A 19,881-nucleotide genomic window follows, 5' to 3' on the forward strand; every position below is an offset into this window, starting at 1 on the left:
CACTGTGTCCAATGCAGAACTGTGACGAAAGGTTTCAGTACAAGTACCAGCTACGCTCCCACATGAGCATCCACATTGGGCACAAACAGTTCATGTGCCAGTGGTGTGGCAAGGATTTCAACATGAAGCAGTACTTCGACGAACACATGAAAACACACACTGGTAAGAATTTCTTGGGAAAGGTACAGATATGTCTCAAGCACTTGTTAATGATCACCTGTGAGTCTGTTTACTTAAAGTCCTAAGCCACGAGTCTGCATTCTAAGTGCAAATTCCGCACTGATATATAAAAATACAAATTTATAATACCGAAAAGTTAGGCTTTCATAATTTTATTTATTTAAAAAAGGATTGTTAGTGCCTTTTAACTGTGGGTTCCTTCAAGATGATGGACTCTTTATTTGGGACACAGGATCTCCTGAAATTGTATGAAACTTGTTTTGCATATGTGTCTATGTTATTTTTCTAAGGAAAGGGTTCTGGGTCTTTAAAAAATGGAGGCCAGTTTTTTTTGGTTTTATTTATTTATTTTATTTTTGGCTGCGTTAAGGTCTTCATTGCTGCGTGAGGGCTTTCTCTAGTTGCCGTGAGCGGGGGCTACTCTTGCGGTGTGCGGGCTTCTCATTGCCGTGGCTTCTCTTGTTGCGGAGCACGGGCTTTAGGCGCGCGGGCTTCTCATTTCAGTGGCTTCTCTTGTTGCGGAGCACGGGCTCTAGGCACACGGGCTTCAGTAGTTGTGGCACGCGGGCTCGGTAGTTGTGGCTTGTGGGCTCTAGAGCGCAGGCTCAGTAGTTGTGGCGCACGGGCTGAGTTGCCCCGAGGCGTGTGGGATCTTCCTAGACCAGGGCTCAAACCTGTGTCCCCTGCATTGGCAGATGGATTCTTATCCACTGCACCACCAGGGAAGTCCCTGAGGACATTGTTTTTAATAGGATACCCTCTCAATATTCTTAAAGTTTGATTGGATTTTATTTACCAAAATTCTACTACTTTTTACGAACGCATCCATCAAATGAGTTTAAGTAGTATTTTAACTACATTGTGTTTTCAGAGGTATATGCTTCATAGCGTCGATTTGAGTCTTGAAAGCATTGGGTCACACAGCCTCCAGGAAGCTAGTTAGAATAATAGCCCCCTGTAAACACTGGGGCATTGTACGTCTGTCTTATCTTGACGCTCTGGAATTAGCTGTCTTGGCACAAATTGAACAGTGTGAAACATATTTCAAGTTTCTAAATAAAATCTAATCACAGGATTCTAGGTTCTATTAGTCTACAGAGTAGCAGAGCCAGAAAGAACCACAAGACATTATCTTCCTTACCCTGCTTAACTAGTGGTGAGGAAGTTCTGCCCGTAGCTGCGCCTCTGTAGTTCCCATCTCTATTAAGTCCAAAGAAAAACACCTGCCTGGTGGGCTTCTTTCCCATTCAGAGCAGGACCTCTGATTTCAAGGAATAAGCTAGAGGAAGAGCCATGAGAGGAGTTTACGTAAATTACATCTCAAAAGGTAGTGATAACTTTGAAGCCTAAGTGGATAGCAGGATATGTCAGAGTATTTTAACAAATTCTCCTCTTAAAATCTGGTGGCTCTTGGATAGGCTCTTAGTTCTGAGTAGCTTTTAGGGTGCAGTTTTCTGTTAACTCAGCAGGAAACTATGGAACTAGACAGAAAATAAGTTTTTTTGAAGGCAGAAGCTGTGTCATATTTACACACGGTGCTTGGCACATAGTAGATGCCCAGTAAATGTTTGTCGCAAGATTGGAAGGAACCTCCACCACTTAAGCCTCTGCGCTCACCTTCTCTTTTCTGCCCGTCTCCCTGCGCTTCTTCCTCCCGGGTCCCCCCTCTCTCCTTCTCCTTCTGCGTTTCTTACTCTTTCTTCTTTCCCCTTTGTCCTTCTTTCTTTCTTCAGGCCCTTGAATGTCCATAATATGAAACTGAAGTGTACATTTTGTGATTAATGTATAAGTTGAATAAAACTTTATGTTAAGTATTCTTCTTTGACCAAATACGCAAGCTGAACATTCCCTGTTTCTTCTAAAGGAGTACAGCCACCTAAATTCACTTAAGTTTTTATTTTTCTCATTAAAAGTAGTAGTACATACTTAATTAAAGTATATTAGAAAATATGAAAATTGAAATGATCTATAATCTTATCAATGAGAGATGACTACTGTTAACATTTTAGCACATATTTTTTTAATTCTATAGTTTCTTAATATACATATAGATACTATGCATAAGTGTTTATACGTTCATGTATATAGTAAAAAAACAAAAGTTGGGTCTTTACGCTCTGTTACAACCTGCTTTTTATTTTACTGTATTATGTCATTAACAGTAATATCATTTTAATGGTTGTATAATAGTCCTTCTTATAAATTTGCTGTAATAATAGCCATCATTTATTCTGCACATGTATGCTGAGTACTATCTTAAATACTTTACATACATTATCTCATTTAATCAGTATAACCTTTACAGTGGTCCTGTTAAGGATGTTATCTCTATTTTATTTAGCCAGTTCCCTTTTGGACATTTAGATGATTTCTATTTCCAATTTTTCTACTGTTATAAATAATACTGTGACAAACAACTTTGTGGCTAACACAGCCATGATTATTTACTTAGGATAAATTCCTAGAAATGGGATTATTAGGGCAAAGGGATGTGTATAGTTTTAAGACTTGGTGGTATGTATTGCAAAATAGCCATCCACATACACTCTTACCAGCTGCGCGTGAAAATACCCATTTTCCCAACCCTATCCAATGCTAAGTAAAATCATTGTTGAATTAATAGGTGAAAAATGGTTTCTTACTGTGTTAATTTGCACTTAATTGCTAAGTAAGATTGAACATTTTTTTTCATATGCTTGTTGGGTATCAGTATATTTTCTTTTCTGAATTGCTTGTGCCTTTTCTGTATTCATCTTGCCATTGCAGTGTTTGGCTTTTTCTTATTGTTTATGATAGCTCTTTATATGTATAGCTCTTTGTATATATTTATATATATGGGACCTTGTCTAACACCGATGTTAAAATCCCTTTCCCTGGTTTGCATCTGCCTTTTAGTATTGTTTGTAATGCTCACACTGGGAAAGCGCTGGATGGTGGAGTTGGACACACCTGGCTCTGCCGCTCACTAGCAGTGTGACCTTAAGTGAATTATGCAACCCCTGTAGGCCTCTGGTTCCTTGGTACTAAATAAGGATTACAATAGTACCTGAAGGATCCGAGAAGGGTTAGCTTTTAAAGAAGAAAAGGGATAGGTCTTTTAAGGCTGGATGAAACCACATTTAGAGTATGTTTTGGTGGGGGTTAAGGCCATTGCAGGAACTGACACTGATTGGGCTGTTTCTTTGCAGTTAAAGAGAAGTGAGGTAGATCTTATCTAGGGAAGCCGACCAGCCCTCAGGCAGGGTTTCCTGGGATGGTGTGGACATGGGGTGAGTTCAACATAGAATAATTGTTGATTCTCTTTGTACCAGGCACAGTGCTAAGTGCCGAGGGATACAGGATGAATTAAGACCTGTTTTTTGCCCTCAAGGAGCTTACAGTCCAGTCGTAGTGATGATGATGATGATGATAATAGCAGCACTAAAATGCACTGAATGTCTGCCATGTACCAAATACTGTTCTAAGCACTTTCCTCGAATTTCTAACTTATCGCAATAACCTATTATTATTATCTTCATTTTTCAGATGAGGCTCAGAGAGTAAAGAACTTGTCCAAGGCAGTCTGACTCCAGAAACACATACTTAGTTACTCTGATACAAATTTAATGAAGCAAGTAATAAAATGGAGGGATACACAGGACATCATGAGGGCAAAAAGCACCACCCCAGAGTCTGGTTCTCAGCTTCCAGAACTTGTCAGTGTACCCAAGCAGATGAGGGTCAGAGGGATTGATCTGTGCTAAACAATCTTAATAATATATAAATAAAGTTGCTAATTTACAGTGAAAAGCCTGAGTGACAAGTGCTTCCGAACTCTTATGTTCTTTGGTCTGAATATTCTTTGCCTAAAATAAATTTATATGAGAAGCTAAATTATAATCACAAGATCATCAGGGACAGAAAATTACAGCAAAGGAAGGTAATTGAGTGATCTTAATTGTGAGTACCATCCTTCATGGAATCCAAGAAGCCATCAGTTTTAAGACAAACCTCATTTATGTATCACTAAGAAAATGCTGCAAATTAAAGAATGACACGTCACCGATGGTTATGGTGTATGTCAGTTTCACAGATGTAAATATTTGGGGGGAAAGGCATGTCTTAGAATTAACTAATATTTATTTATAAATATTCATCAAGAATCTACTAAATGGGGCTACTGTAGCGAACAAGACTGAAATAGTCCCTAGATTCACAGAGTTTATATGAGTGATCTTAATTGTGAGTACCATCCTTCATGGAATCCAAGAAGCCATCAGTTTTAAGACAAACCTCATTTATGTATCACTAAGAAAATGCTGCAAATTAAAGAATGACACGTCACCGATGGTTATGGTGTATGTCAGTTTCACAGATGTAAATATTTGGGGGGAAAGGCATGTCTTAGAATTAACTAATATTTATTTATAAATATTCATCAAGAATCTACTAAATGGGGCTACTGTAGCGAACAAGACTGAAATAGTCCCTAGATTCACAGAGTTTATAGTCACGTTGGGGTGATAGACAGGCAAGGCATAACAGTGGTTTGGTGATGAGAGCACAGTAAGTACAACTAAATGAAGTTGGTTAGAGTTTGATGGATGGGGGGAGGAGGGGAGGCAGGGAGTATAGTAAGACACGATACTGGAGAGCAGTAAGCAAGTACCGCATCACAGAATAAGCCATGTAAAAAAGTTTGAGCTTTATTCTGAGGACAGTGGGACGTTCTTCAGTGGCTTTAAGCAGAACGTGACACATCTGAAAGGTCGCTCTGGCTACAGTGTGGAGAGTGGATTGGAGGATGGGGAGCAAGAATAGAGATGGTGAAACCAGTCGGGTGGATATTGCAGTAATCCAGGTGAACGACTGTAACGTGATGGTAGGCCAGATATATAGATGCACAGATTTCTGATGCTGCTCCAGGATATTCATAAGCAGACTGGGGTGCTTGTGTTCATTGGCCAGATCACTTTTTCCTTTGAAAGTTCAAAAGACAGCTAAGTAGCCGAATTCCTGCTCTTTCTATCTTCCCTGCAGATTCTGTCTTCATTTGTTATGTGCGTTCTTCAGACTCATTACAGTACCGTTTCTTATCATTAGGTTAGCTTTATCTGTATGTAACAGTTAGGTTACATCATAAGATGTATTGACATACGTGCTTTCTAGTTACCTTGATGGACTTAGCTGTTAGTACCTCCTCCAGCCACCCATTTACTAGCACTTCCTTAAAGTGGGACATGGTGCAGGTGGTTGATTTCAAATGTTACATTTTGATTTCTCCTTGTTTCGGCCTCATTGTAATCTTACTTTGAGGTTTCAGGGAAACCTTATCATCAGTCATCAGCACAGTTAGGAGATGGGGCCTCATGAATAATGAGAGTTAGAGTTGGGTGGGTTTATGTCTGGAGTAACAAATGTGGAAAATTTGGTAGGACATCAAGAAATGGATAAAAGATTACTAAGTAGTTAAAAGGACCCATTTAAATTTGAATACATGGATTTATGGTAGGCCAGTTCTAATAGTTTTTAGTCTTTCTGCGGCAAATCATTATAGCCTAGAAGACTACAAATGAGAGATGGACGATGAGAGAGATCCAGGACTGGATCCAGGTTTGGGCACATAACAGAAAGTTACATGTCCATACATTAAGTAAACTGTCAATGAATAAAGTGTCTAGTGAACCTAGGAAGTGATTAGTGAATTAAGTGGAGAATGTTTGCTTGTATTAGACTAATAATTCAAACATTAGGTCCTTAGGCTCTGGTTCCGCATGGCTGTTAACAATGAAGACTGTTAACTCTGGAGAGTCAAGGAGGAAGGGGTCAAGGGGATTGATAGGTTATCAAACAGGTGTGCTTTTAAAACATTTTATTATACAAGTAAATCATGTTTATTTTAGAAAACAGGAAGTACATATAAGCATCAAAAATAGAGTAAAATGTCACTCATAATCCCATTATCTAGAGACGATCACTGGTAACATTTGTTGTATTTCTTTCCATGTGTTCCTACACGTATTTTTCATTAAAAATGGATAATACCATGTGTACGTGGTCATAACTTGCTTGTTTTACTTAATAGACTATAGATAATAGATTATAGATTTTCATGTCAGTAACTACATTTCTATACTTCTTTAATACTGTTTTTAGTGGTACTCTCCATTAGATGGGCATACCACAGCTGATTTAATCAATTCCATTTAACATAGAATTTGAAGTTTTTAATTGGAGGAAATGGATTAAAAGGAAGGAACACAAGCCAGGACAGAAATTATCTAGAAAGATGTGTATGAATCACAGTGAAGAGCCTAGCAGTGGCAGTGATTGAATAATGAAAGGTAGGAAGATAAAAGAAATATTATAGTCAGCAAATAGTACCGGTAACTATGGAGAAAACTGATCCCCCCTGACGGTTCGATTCAGTCTCTCATGGGAAGTGAGGAAAAGTCTGGCTTCCATGGAAGGAAGCCACAGGAGATGTCAGTTTTCAAAGGCAGAGAGAAGAAATAAGGACTACAATATGGATAAAGGGGAGTTTGCTCGTAGTGTTAGAAGGAGTCCCAAAGTGGAGGAAAACAGTAAGAAAATAACATTCCTTTGTGTGTTCAGGAATGCACAGAACGTTGAGGTGTGAAGCGCCGTTGTTTTACGTGTCTGGCGCCAGACTGCAGAGTTTTAAATCCTGCCTCTCCACTGACTGTAGAACTTCCAGCAAGTTTCTTAATTTCCTCATCAGTAAAATAGGGATAATAGCGTACCTACCTCATAAGGCTGTGAGGATCACCAGAGGTTAATAAGGTGTCAAGGGATTAGAACAGTGCCAAGCACACACTAAGACTCCATACACAACAGCCCTTATTTATACGGAGTAGAATAAGGACACCTGTTAGAAACAAAGGGAGTAATAATTGAAGTGAGAGGAAGCTCTTGTAGCAGGAGCTACAGTAGAGATACAAGCGACATTCACTGAGCATTGGTGAAGGAATTGCTAAATACAAGCACATGGTCGCTGAAGCACACGTGGACATGTATTCCGCACCGCACCACAGCATTCTGGATGCAGTGACCATGGACGTGTATGTCCAAACATCATTTTGTTTCTCCCTATGGCCTGGGGAGAGAGGCAGGCAGACATAGCATAGAACTAAGCAGTAAGCCCAAAGGAAAGTTAGGAAGTTTAAAAATTAAGCCCTTAGAACCCAAACCTAATTTCCTCCCTAAGTGCCCTTAGAACTAGGGGGGTTTGTTTCCTTTTTGGCTCATTTTCCCAGGGGTTCTCCACCAAGAACGGTAGCCTGCTGCTCAACCCTCCCCACACCCGTGGGCATTTGGAAATGGTGTGGGGACATTCTTGATGGTCAGAATTTCTTGGGGGCATATAAGTAGTCTGGCGCCAGGACCACTGAGCGCTCTTCAGGTGTGCAGACAGCCCCACGTAATGGAGAGCCGCCTGCAGAGAAACACTGTGGTGCGAAATCTGTGTTGTAGGGTGAGTCAGTCCAGAATTTCCCCAGATAGCAAAGCGTAAGCCGCATTCTAAGGATTGTGTTCGAGTTGATGTGCGGAGACTTACGTCCTCCCCAAGACATTTTCAGCAAAGTCCTACTCTGGGTTGGAATGTCAGAAATTGCTCACAGATCAGCTCGCCTATGCTTAGAAGCAGAGATTCATCTGTGGGCTTGGTTCCCTGGAACACAGGAAAGCCGTTTGAACACTTCGTCCTGTAGGATGTGGAAGATCACTACTGTAGAAGCCCTTTTTGTTCTTTTAACCAAGCCCAGATGGTAGGTTGTAAGTAAGTTTTCGTTGTATCTGCTCCTTTTTGTGAAGTCCCAACTTTGGGGAACTCTGTTATGACTACTAGAATATAATATGCCATAGGGGAGAGGAGTGGTAACCTCCTTTTTTAGTATGAGGAATAGCTGGGGCACATACTTGCCGCCTAGTGTGTTAATCCTGTTTTTGTGTCTGTGTTCGTCTCAGGAGAGAAACCCTTTATCTGTGAAATCTGTGGCAAAAGCTTCACCAGCCGCCCCAACATGAAGAGGCACCGCAGAACTCATACAGGCGAGAAGCCCTATCCGTGTGATGTGTGCGGCCAGCGGTTCCGCTTCTCCAACATGCTTAAGGCCCACAAGGAGAAGTGCTTTCGGGTGACCAGCCCCGTGAACGTGCCGCCTGCTGTCCAGATCCCACTCACAACCTCCCCGGCCACCCCAGTTCCTTCTGTGGGGAGCACCCCCACGACCCCCGCCCCTCCCATCAGCATGAACCCCGTCAGCACGCTAACCCCTCGGCCCATGCCCCACCCCTTCTCGCACCTTCACATCCACGCACACCCTCACCACCCACACCACCTTCCTATCCCCCCAGTCCCTCACCTCCCCCCACCTCCAGCTCTCTTTAAGAGTGAGCCTTTAAATAACAGGGGCCAGGGTGAGGACACCTTTCTGCGGCACCTGGCAGAGAAGAACAGTTCAGCCCAGCATCACTAACATCCATCTCCTTAAACGTGTTCTCCGCGAGTTCCGTGCCCCGGTGTGAGTTTGCAGAGTGGGGGTTGGTGAGCGTTTCTGTAGCTGTCAGACTCTCCTCAGCCTCCACCCAGAGCTTTGTCATTGTCTTGGTGAATCGGCACATCCGAGGGAGTGGACGAGAAGACCCTGAGCTCACGGAGGGAACTGTCGAACCAGGGAACCACCGAACTAAAGCCCAATTTGCTTGCATTTTCTGGTGACTTTTATAAATTTCAAATACTCAGACTTGTGGAATTTTATAATTTCATATCAGCTGATGAGGTATGCTTGCTTTTATATCCTGGACTTCTCCTCAAAGAGGGGACAGGCCTGGTTTCCTTTGTACTAATCGGGAAGGCTGTGACATTAATCCAGAGCATTAATTGTATCACTGTGTATCGTAACATTCTTTTCAGCTTTCGGTGCTGGCTTCGGAGTCGAGCTAGCCATGTTTCACAGTATATCAAGCATTATAGAGAAAGACAGAAATTTTCTTCTTTGTGTAGCTCTCCTAATGCACTCTTTATTTTACTACAGAAATTATTTTAGAGTTTTTGTATAGACTTCTTTAGTAGTCTGTTTCTAAAATGAAATGTATTTCAATAAGCAGTGTAATTTTTTCAGTGTAGCTGGACCTATGTTGTAAAATAGAAAAAATTTTTATAATCATCAAAATGTGATTCTTAAAGATGCATATAACTTCTATAGTTCAAAGTTATTCTTACATCCGTACAACTCAAAGGTGCTTCAGAGACTAGATGTATCTGAAAGGGTCTCCAGACCAGGTTACTGCGAAAATGAGGTTTTGCTTTCGGAATCTGGCATAAGTCCTTGGTAGTTTTTTAATCTCTGCTTAACACTCGGGGGCCTGTTAGGCTCACGGACATGCTGTGTCCTCTATGTTTCGTTCGGTTCAGTTAGTACGTTGAATGGAATGATTTGCAGAGGGCTGAGCCTTTTCCAGGGAGGTCACCTGAAGCTGGCCTGTTTTGAAAATCTGAGTAAAGCTGCTCGCCGTCAAGAGGAGGAGGTGGCGGAGGCTGTTTCCTCTCAGTCACGTCTCGCTTCCCCCAGAAATGTGTTCAGGTTCAGCCTCTGTGGGACGACCAACTGAAGTCTCCTAATACACTGCTCACTTTAAGGTTGCTTTATTTTTCTAATTGTCACAAAAAGATAAAATAGTACACTAAAATCACAAACATGATGTTGCCTGATAGCGGCTGAGAAATTTGGATAAGAACACAAATTGGTTATGACTTTTAAAATGTCTCTTCTATCCATGGATGTAGTCACAACTTCGAGCTATTCTAACACAGTTTAAATTGTGGTGAGAGGGAGAAAACGACGTTTTGCTGCCCTGTCCTCTGCAAGCGATGATGTGATAGCGGCCTTCTTGGTGATAAGGAGAGCCGCAAATGGGGCAGGTTTGAAAGAGTTTGGGTAACTTCTAAAGAGCATGGTCAGTCAGGAGCTCATTATAAGAAAGGCTGAACAGAAGGGCTGACGGATTGGTTATATTTAACTGATCACATTTATCCAGACTCAGTGTAGATAAAAATTTTGTAATTTTTCATCTCAGCGAACTGAGTTTCAAAGCGAGGTCTTTCTTTCTCCCTCTCTCTCTCTCTCTCTCTCCCCCTCATTTTTTTAATCTTGAAATTTCTTCATTTTTCTTTCCTCAAGGTTTTAAATCTTTGCCTGAATCAGAACCCTGACTTTTATTTATTTTTTTATTTTTAATATTAAGTGTGCAGATAGACTTACAGCACTTTTTCTGGCTGATTAGCTCTGTGGTAGGAAAACTGGAACTCTTTCCATTGAGGTTAAGTCCCTATTTTTAAAATATCGCATTCTCTGTTAGCTTTTTGGTTTAATATTTCCAGATTTTTTCCTTCTGATTACTGCCTTTGTCTTCTATAATGAGCATAGGAGAATTTGGGAATGAGGTGGAAAAGTATCTCAAGACATACTTTTCCTGTTTCTGGATTAACTTCTAAGGAATGTGGTTTTAAATATTTGTATACATTCTTGGAACACTCAAGTACCCAAACCAATAAGAAAAGTTAATTCCTTATTTATGACTGTTACATCTTTAGTGGCTGCCTCCCCTTATTCACACGGTCTCCTTGGCGTTCCATGACAAGTTTGTGGATATACCATGTGTGGTATATGTGTGGACATACCATTATTTCATGTCCAAGCTTGTAATATTAAAATGATGTTTAAGATGTAAATTACAGCTTAGTTAATTGGTTATACCTTATTTTGTTCTAAATAAATTTACAATATTGGGCAGCAGTTCTGAATTCTAGACTTGAGACCATTGAATCAACCATTTTATGAGGTGTACTATAATTACACACTGGAAAATTCAGGTAGTCATATTTGATTTTCCATTCAAGTGAATATAGCCATAAAAAAATATCTACTACATAGGAAAACCAATATTAAGCAAATAATCACCACCACCCTTAACAGAAGCAAAGAAAGGATTATCTTTTTTTAAAAATCAGCATTGTCAAACAGTACATTTCTTAGTGAAATGTATTGTGGAACAATCTGGAAACTTCCAATTTTTTTTCCCTAGATAAGCATACCCTCCCTGATTTGGGGTTTGTGGTCTTCGGGAAAACTGCTCAGAATATAATGACTCCTCACCAGTGTCATATTACATATGCCTAATGAAATGCATTAAGAATATTCATACCATTAATGCTTCTGAATAGAAGAACTGAAGAATTAAGCCTTAAACATATACGTGCATCAGGTTTAACACGCTTAAGACTCAAACTCAGGGTTAAAATTTTGATTGGGGTCCTTTACTAAAATAAAAGTTGCATTTATATATGGTGTGTTCCCTCCCACCTATAGTACAGCACCCTGTGACTTATTCAAAACTTATTAACTACTTGTTATCTGTTTATGAAAAAAAGAACTGGGGAGGAGTTTGAGTTCTCAGCCCTTATCTGTACTTAAATTTTAAAGACAACAAAGGCCACATTTCAGCATTATATAGATACCAAATTGAGGCTGTTTCTCCTGACTTAATTCTACTGTCTTCAAAGGCTTGTATCATTGCTAGAGTTAAGACTTACTTGAAAATTCCCAGCTTGAGTTGCTATTGCTTTTTAAATTTTTTTTGCACTTTTCTATTCTTTTCTCATAGATTTATCATTCAAATATGAACTCTTCCTTAGCCTGAATGAAAGGCTGCTCGTTGCTTTCTCAAATTGAGTGGGGCGGGCTCATACTGAGTCAGACTTTACATCTGAATGAAGAAAATAAGATGAACGGTTTAAAAGCACGTGGCTTCCTTTCCGTGTATATTTGTGATTTGATCCTTGTTTTTAGCAAGCAGCGAAGTCTCCACATAAAACTTTACTACAGTAGTTCAAAGTAACCTTTGCAAATCAGTTATGTATACTTTTACAGTCTGCCGTTTTTCCATTAACCGTTCTAAATTAATGACTGAGCGTGGATATTACCACAGTTGTACCATCTTTTGTAAAACTACATTGGTTGAAAGTACCTTTTCATCGTGGTTAGAATGCTCCCTATAATTTTTTTTTTTTAACATCTTTATTGGGGTATAATTGCTTTACAATGGTGTGTTAGTTTCTGCTTTATAACAAAGTGAATCAGGTATACATATACATATGTTCCCATATCTCGCTCCCTATAATTTGACTGTCCCTTATATACTAACTGGAGGCAAAATACTCTGAAGAGATACTTGTACACTTTTTCTACTTCTTGAAATTTTTTTCACTTTTTATGTTTTTTGAATGGATATGCTTGTTTAGCTTAATTTTTATTTCACTGGAAGTTTTAAATCTTAAGAAAATCAAGCAGAAATAGAACTCCATTGCAGACGTGTATTATATTTACCACATCTTGAAGATTTCCGTTAGTGAAACACAGAATGGTAGGTGGGGTTTTAATTTTAAAAAGAGAGAGAGAGAAGAAAACTAAAGTTAGAGAAACCCATCTGTTTGAGCTACTGCATAGAAGAGACAACTTTTATTACATCGCTGATCCACATATGAACATTTCGATGCTGTTGCAGACTGTATGGGAAGTATTTGATGAAAAAGGGATGAGTTACACCTAAGAATTTTATCAACTATCTCCCATTACAAAAATCAACTCACTTGGAATTCTTCAGACTATAAAATTGAGCAAGTGAATATTGGGTTTTAATTTTCATTTACCTAAACCAAGATAGGAAATTTCCCAAAAGATCATTTTTTTCAGGAATGAAAGGTCATTAGCCACTAGAGATACTGGCATTATTATGTACTAGCGACACCCTAGCTTACCTGCTTCTGTCATCTGTAGTGTTTATAACACATAACAATGACCTTCCAACCCTGGACGCTACCTCGATAAAGCAAACCAGAGATCCTCTCTACACTTTCTATGGAAGCCATAAAAGTTGCCATCGATATATCTACTTTCATAGTTCTGTACTTTTATACTCTCTAGACTTTTTATAGACTTTGTGATCAGATCTTTTTGTCTTAGAGGATAGGTTTTGCAAGATTCAAAGGAAAATCAAACTCCTTGGTTGTCCCAGCTCTGAAACCTTAGCCTCAGTAAATTTGTTTAAAGAACTAGATAATGTACCACTTATCAACTTTTTCATTAAGCTATTTTGCAGAATTGCATATCGGGAAAACAAACTTCTCTTTCTCATTCCCTAAGTAGAAGCTATATTGTTGTAAGAAGCTACTTACAAAGCGGATTTCTACCTTGTTAGACTCTGTGTATAACTTGATAATGTATGTCTCGTCATAGTGTTCCTGGAGTTGTTTTTATTTCCTTATGACAGATTAGTGCGTGTACATCTCTCACTCATCCTGTATTATCTCACTGCAGCTTCAGTCTCTCTCACTCTGTTCTTGAGTGCCTTCAAAAAGCCAGCATCATGGAACATTCTTTTCCTGATCTAAATCCTACCTCTGATTATTCATCCTCCATGAGTATTGGAACTCACTCTTATTCCAATTGATTTGTCTCTACAAACTAGCTCTAAAACCTTGGATGTGAATTTTTTATGTATTTCTGTTTTGTTCCCCCATGTCACTTTTAGATTACATTTTAAACTTTTATTTATATCTTATTTCTTCACGTATTACATCTCTAGTGATGAAAGGCTTTATCCTTATCTTAACTGCTCATGTTCCTTTCTTTCACCAGAAAGTAGATGTTCCTTTCAAATTAAAGGTCATTGAGTATCTCTTTTGAACATCTTTTTCTCGTCTTAGTCTTCCTGAAATGCCTCCCCTTTCTGAGTAAGGGATCTAGATTGCTGCTCTTGCTATGCCCTGTTCTGATACGCTCTCTCTCTTCGAGAAACATTTGGCCAGGTTGTACCCATAATGTTACTTTAGTCAAATCAATTTAAAATTGCTCTCTGGGTTTATCAGAAGTCCTTTACTGATGTTTGATCTGCCTCTCTCATCCTTCTGTCCCTCAAAAACTTCCGGTTACTCTCTTCTACTTGTTCACATCTAATTAATTTTTAAAATATCGTTGATACGTAGTATATGAAGGATGTCATAAAAAGGAGGTTTCAGTGTGTTCTCCATGTGATATGAGCACCTTATTGATAAAACATTGTAGCGATTGGCTCATCTTTCACGGTCAGAACTGCAGTTCGTGCTGCGTACAGGTGTCTTGCTCCCTTTCAGTTCTCCTCCCAGACTGAAAACAAATAGACCTCATTAAAATGAGGAAATTAGATTGCTTTTTTTTAAGTGAATGAAAGCTATTGAGTTGAGTATTTTGGCCTTAGTCGAAATTTTTCCTTTCTGACTTAAAACGTCATGCCTCTTTCCTTAAAGTGGATGATACTAATACTCAGGTTTTCAAGGCTAACTAACAACCACGTGAAGTGGGAGTCTAAGAAGGCAGCTGTTAATAAATTCTTGTTCCTTTTATCTGGCGACAGTATGTTATGGTGGGATGGTGTGATATTGTGAGAATGCTTATGTTTGATAATGAATAAATTCAAGACATTTGAAGATGTCACTGGTTGTTTGGAATGGGAATACTCGTTTACAAAATGCAAAAAGTAGATTTCTACAGAAATAAGTGACAAGAGTTTCTTGTTGTTTGAAATCTTCTTGCTTTAGTATGCCTTGATAGTCCCCAAACCTAGAAGTTTGCCTCTTTTAGGTGGTAACTGGCTACCTAAAGTAACCACTTTGAATCTGTGGCTTTTCTCCTGGGACTCTCAGGCAGCACAGCAGTGGGAGCCGTGCGGGGAGTGGGGGAGGGGGGCGCTCACACCTGAGGAGCCACATCCCTGAGACAGACTGTTGGCTTGTTTCATGTCTTTGTACGTAGGAGACGTTTGGCACAAGTATCAAAGGGCCTTTGCCTCTAAGAAGTATCTCCTCCACCTTCTAGTTTCACACCATTTGAGCTTCCCTGGTGAGATCAGGGACGTTACAAATTACTTGAAAATGATTTTGGGGATGGGGAAGAAGGGGTAGGAGCTGAATTTTGCTTAACTTTGGAAGGAAATCTGGAACTTGCATTGTTGGTTTTGATCAACCAAAGAGCCTGTCTCTAGAGCGGATGTGCCAAAGAATCAAGTTGTTTCTAAATATCCAGCTCCTCTGAGCACACACAGCTTCCTTCTTACCTGACTTCTACAGGTGAAAAGGGACCGTGTGATCACAAGGCCAGAGACACCAACTCACATTCTGCGTAGGACCTGAGGCTGCGTTTAATCGCATTCAGAAGCTGGTGGGAAATATTTTGTTCTTTTAGAAGCTGCGGCCTATGCTAGAAATATCTTTTCTGTGCTTCGTTATTCAACTCATTAGACTTGTTCCAAAAGTAAAAAAGGAAGAAACCGTGTGGCGTAGTTTTGGTGTTTACTGCTGAAGTTGTATCCCCAACCATATCTATGCAGCCTCTGAAAATCAGATGAATTCTTCTCAATCTTCCATACGTTTGAATATGCATCTTCCTCTTGACATGGGCAGCATGATTCTGCTCCACCAGCACTACTGGCTTTGTCCACAAGGGAGCAACAAAATACCTTAGCTTCTTTATTCTTGCCTTCTAAAGAAAGATCCCGCTTTTAAGTCTCTTATAGAATATTCTCTCTAGGCTCAATATTTATTTATAGATCTTGGTTTTTAAGACATTTTCCCTTATTACTAAGTGCTCAGCCTTCATGATGGAAACAAAGGTTGATATGTGGGTCAGAGGTCCTTGTGGGTCAGGCATCTGAATTAGCCTTTTTACATATTGGTGCCAGAGATTGAAAGCCAGAACCTTCCCATGGGGGATCCGTCGTGTGCTAAGTGCAGAGCAGGAAGGCCACCCTCCTTACTTCTTTTCTCCCAAGTCCCACCGCCAGCGCAGGGCCATTACATCTCTGAGAAGGACACGAGCGGCAGGGGTAGCTCTGGAGTATGAATGAGGAAGTGCTTCTTACCTTCTCTGCTCCAAGCAGATGTCTGTTACAGCAGGGACCAAGTCAGCGGGGTCAGCCCTGTGTCCTGACCTGTAGGGAGTCCCCTGCAGCAGCCGCTCCTCCCGGGTAGGATTCAGTGTGTGTTCCCTCTGTGTCAGTTACTTGTCTTAGCGCTCCTAACTCTCATCAGCTCTCTGACCACAAGTTTCGTTTGTGCTCATAGCAGCACCTTCCTCACAAGAAGCAGGTCAGTGGTCAACTAAGAGGAAACACCAGACCCTAACTGTTCAGCCCGTAGAGCCAGGAGGCATTTGCACCTGGAATGGCCTTGCGAACAGATACCTGCCTGGCCCTTTTTCCCCAGCCAAGTCTGACCCTGAGCAATACAGACAGATAGAGGCATCCACTTGTAACCCCAGCACTTGGCAAAAACCAAAACTGAAGCTGTGATTGGTTTAGGTAACAAGGGGGCCAGGTGTAACTTGTCTGTCTGTATTTTTGTTTTCCCCAACAGTACTGAAATCACTTGCACTTTTCCTCTTTTCTTAAAGAAAAAAAATCCAGTTTGCTTGCCAGGAGTTGTTCAGCGTTAGGTTTACAAAGCTTGTTGTTGAATGTTGAACATTTGTCCAAAGGAGTTTGACAAAACAGAAGCTGCTTGGTCCCTGTTCTGCCTGCTAGGTCATAAGGATTAAGGCCATGTAGCTGGGGTACTTGTGTCAAGTCCAGAAGAGGGCAGTGTCCCTCTCCTACCTCTGTGAGGACGCAATTGAAGGTGAAGGTGGACTCATGTAGGACAGGTACCTCTTGTGCTGCAAAGAAGTTTAGAGGAGTCTTTCAGTTGGGGAGGTGACAGGTAATAGGACAGGATCTCGTAAGATGGGAAAGATACTGGGGAGAGGAGAGCTGCTTGGCCCCAGGGAACCGTAGGGAGGGGGAACCAAGCTTCCCTCCTGAGTCCCCAAACTTGCCCAGCTTCCCTGAGTCCTCTGTATTCCAGCATCCTGTCAGATCCCTCAATGTACTGATTTTCCCCCCTTGTGTTAACTATACCAATATTATTTTTTTAGCAATTGAAATGCACTTTTTAATTTCAACTCAATCATGATTTTAAGTATAAAAAATTTATAGACTGTTAAAACTACTTTTTTGTGTATTTTTAACCACTTGATGTAGCATTGTTTATTTTATTCTTATGAGACTCTGGTACAAGGTGTGCCACTTCATGATATTTCTGAGATGCTGGGCCTTTGGATGTGTACAGTAACCAACTTAATGCTAATGTTCACAGTAAAAAAAAAAAAAAAAAGTAGTCATATCCATTGTGTGTATTTCTTCACTTCATTTCTTCCTTCCTTGTCCTCATGTGACAGTCCTCATAATAGGCTGGCCAGCCCACAAATCCTGCTGACCTCTTCATGAAGGGTAACGTGTTTTCAAGGCTGCTGGCCAAAGTTAGAGCGATTAGTTCTCTTTTATTCTGTGCCGCCTGGCTCAGTGCTGATTGGTTTCAGTAACACTACTCTGTCTAGCTGAACGATAATCTGAACATATCCTAGAAAACAGTATTTGAAAAAAAGGATCATGATTGGGTTCCGAATCAGTTTGAAGAAAAAGAAGACAGATGGAAAGCGCTTACAAAGTACACTCAGTGAAAAGCAGGGATTATAAAATGTGGTACCTGGATGAGGCTCCTTTTCCTTCCCCTATTCCCATTAATTCGTGCACTCGTTTGTTTACTCCACAAATGTTTATGGAGTGGCTAACATGTATTGGGCCCTGACCTGGCCACCGGGGGTTCAGCCGTGAACAAGACACAGTCCCTGCTCTCATGGAGCCCATGTTCCAGTGGAGGAAACCTGACAACAAACAAGTAAATAACTCCAACAGTGAGGCTTGCCCTCAGAGCTGTTACTGTAGCCACTGGAGGATCAACTATTTTCTACCGCGCCTTTCAAGCTCAGGATTACCGTTTCTTTCTGTCTAAGGATTCCAGTGAGGGAGTTAAGCACAGAGAAAGGAAATCTTGTTCAAGGTTCCTTTTGTTTCAAACCTCTTAGAACGGAACAAAACTGCCCAAATCATAGAATTACCATTCTTATTCTTTATCATCTTGTAACTCTGACTAGATGCTGATGTTAACACACTTTTTTCATGAATATAAAGTAGATATTCCCCCTACCCCAGCGTATAGTAAATCAGTGGCTTTCAAACTTCGGCTGTGACCCACAGTAAGAAATGTATTTTCTCATTACTTGGCTATCCAATATACATATCTATGCATTTATTTATAAAAGTGAATTAAAAATCCAAGAAAAATATCTTTGTGCTGCACTTTGATATTTTCTATTCTTTTTTTTTTTTTTTTTTTTTGCGGTACGTGGGCCTCTCAGTGTTGTGGCCTCTCCAGTTGCGGAGCACAGGCTCCAGATGTGCAGGCTCAGCGGCCATGGCTCACGGGCCCAGCCGCTCCGCGGCATGTGGGATCTTCCCGGACCGGGGCACGAACCCGTGTCCCCTGCATCGGCAGGAGGACTCTCAACCACTGCGCCACCAGGGAAGCCCTCTATTCTATTTTTTAAATGCTGATCATGAACTACTAAATTAATTTTAAGACCCACTAAGCCCTACCTGCAGTTTGAAGAATCTTTTCCTAAAGCAGTGTATATGTGTATTATTTTATTCCAGCAGCAGCTTGAATTCAATTTCCTACAGAACCGGGTTGTTTTAACTGGATCTTCTAACATTTTAAGTCTCACGTGTTTCTATTTCTGCCTGGGTCCAAACTCTGAAGCTCCCTGCAGAGATTAGCCATCTCTCATTCCGGTGCCCTGCAGCGGAGACAGGTCAAATCTTGGGCACACTGCAGTCAGTCCTGTCTCATGGGGCCTCTAACCCACCGCCGGTACAATGATCCTCGATGAGTCACGCCTCCTTGTGTCCACACCCTTCTGTAGTCTGTCCTTGCCCCTCCTTCCATTAAACTCCCAGTAAGAAGTGTGGCCATTCTCAGCTCCCTTGAATCTGCGCCGGTCTTAGGAATTCTTTGACCAATAGAATGTGGGGAAATGATGTTGCAAGTCCTGGAGCCTGTGCAGCTTCTGCCTTTAATTCTCTTGGAACGTGACTGAGGAAGCTCAGGTGAGACCCCTGACTGATGAGAAACTGCGTGGAGAGAAGAGGTCCCAGCTGTCCCTGTCAAGGTTCCAGGCACGTGGTTGAGGCCATAGCAGGCCCTTCAGGTCAGCCGACACTCCAACTAAACGCACGCTTAAGAGCCCAGGTAACGCCAGAAGAGTAACTCCCCCACCAACCCAAAGAATCACCAGAAATAAATGATTTTTGTTAGAAACCACTAAGATTCGGGGTGGTTTGTTACACAGCAATAAGATAACCTGGAAACGCCCTCAGATTTAGGTCTAACAGTTACTAAGAGCTTATAATTCTGTACAGTCCGTTATGCAAGAACTTTGGGGGGCATGACGAAGTAACAGTTTTAGCTCATGTGTAACCCTGCTACTTCTATTTCCAATCCCTATTCAGCAACTGTGGACTTGGAGAGGAAGGAGGGTTTCCTCATGTCCACAGCTGATTTCATCAAGAACGCCACCATTTCAGAATTGCCCTCCACCCAGATTTCTGGCCTGCTCTTCTGTGTTCCCAGAACTTCCTGGGTTAGGTACTGCCTGGGTTTAGAGCCCTCTGACTGGTACATCTCACCCCCAGTCCCTGCACCTAAAGCATGGTAGCCCCTTACTTAGCTTC

The 19,881-nt window shown here is 40.9% G+C and overlaps 1 protein-coding gene across 4 annotated transcripts in view; it reads left to right on the forward strand.

The window, feature by feature from the left end:
• The window catches only part of ZNF652 (zinc finger protein 652), a 71,582-nt gene extending 53,145 nt beyond the window's left edge, over positions 1-18,437 (forward strand). For 3 of the 4 annotated variants that reach the window (XM_067715010.1, XM_067715009.1, XM_067715011.1), the window contains 2 exons: positions 18-162; positions 8,149-18,437. In XM_067715010.1, coding sequence (XP_067571111.1) covers positions 18-162; positions 8,149-8,660 — 657 coding nt within the window. In that variant the 3' untranslated portion in view covers positions 8,661-18,437. The remainder of the gene's footprint in view (positions 1-17; positions 163-8,148) is intronic. The other variant, XM_067715012.1, reaches the window with a different exon arrangement.
• The last annotated feature ends 1,444 nt before the right edge of the window (positions 18,438-19,881 follow it).

Source organism: Pseudorca crassidens, chromosome 19, assembly GCF_039906515.1.
Source record: "Pseudorca crassidens isolate mPseCra1 chromosome 19, mPseCra1.hap1, whole genome shotgun sequence".
Taxonomy (NCBI): domain Eukaryota; kingdom Metazoa; phylum Chordata; class Mammalia; order Artiodactyla; family Delphinidae; genus Pseudorca; species Pseudorca crassidens.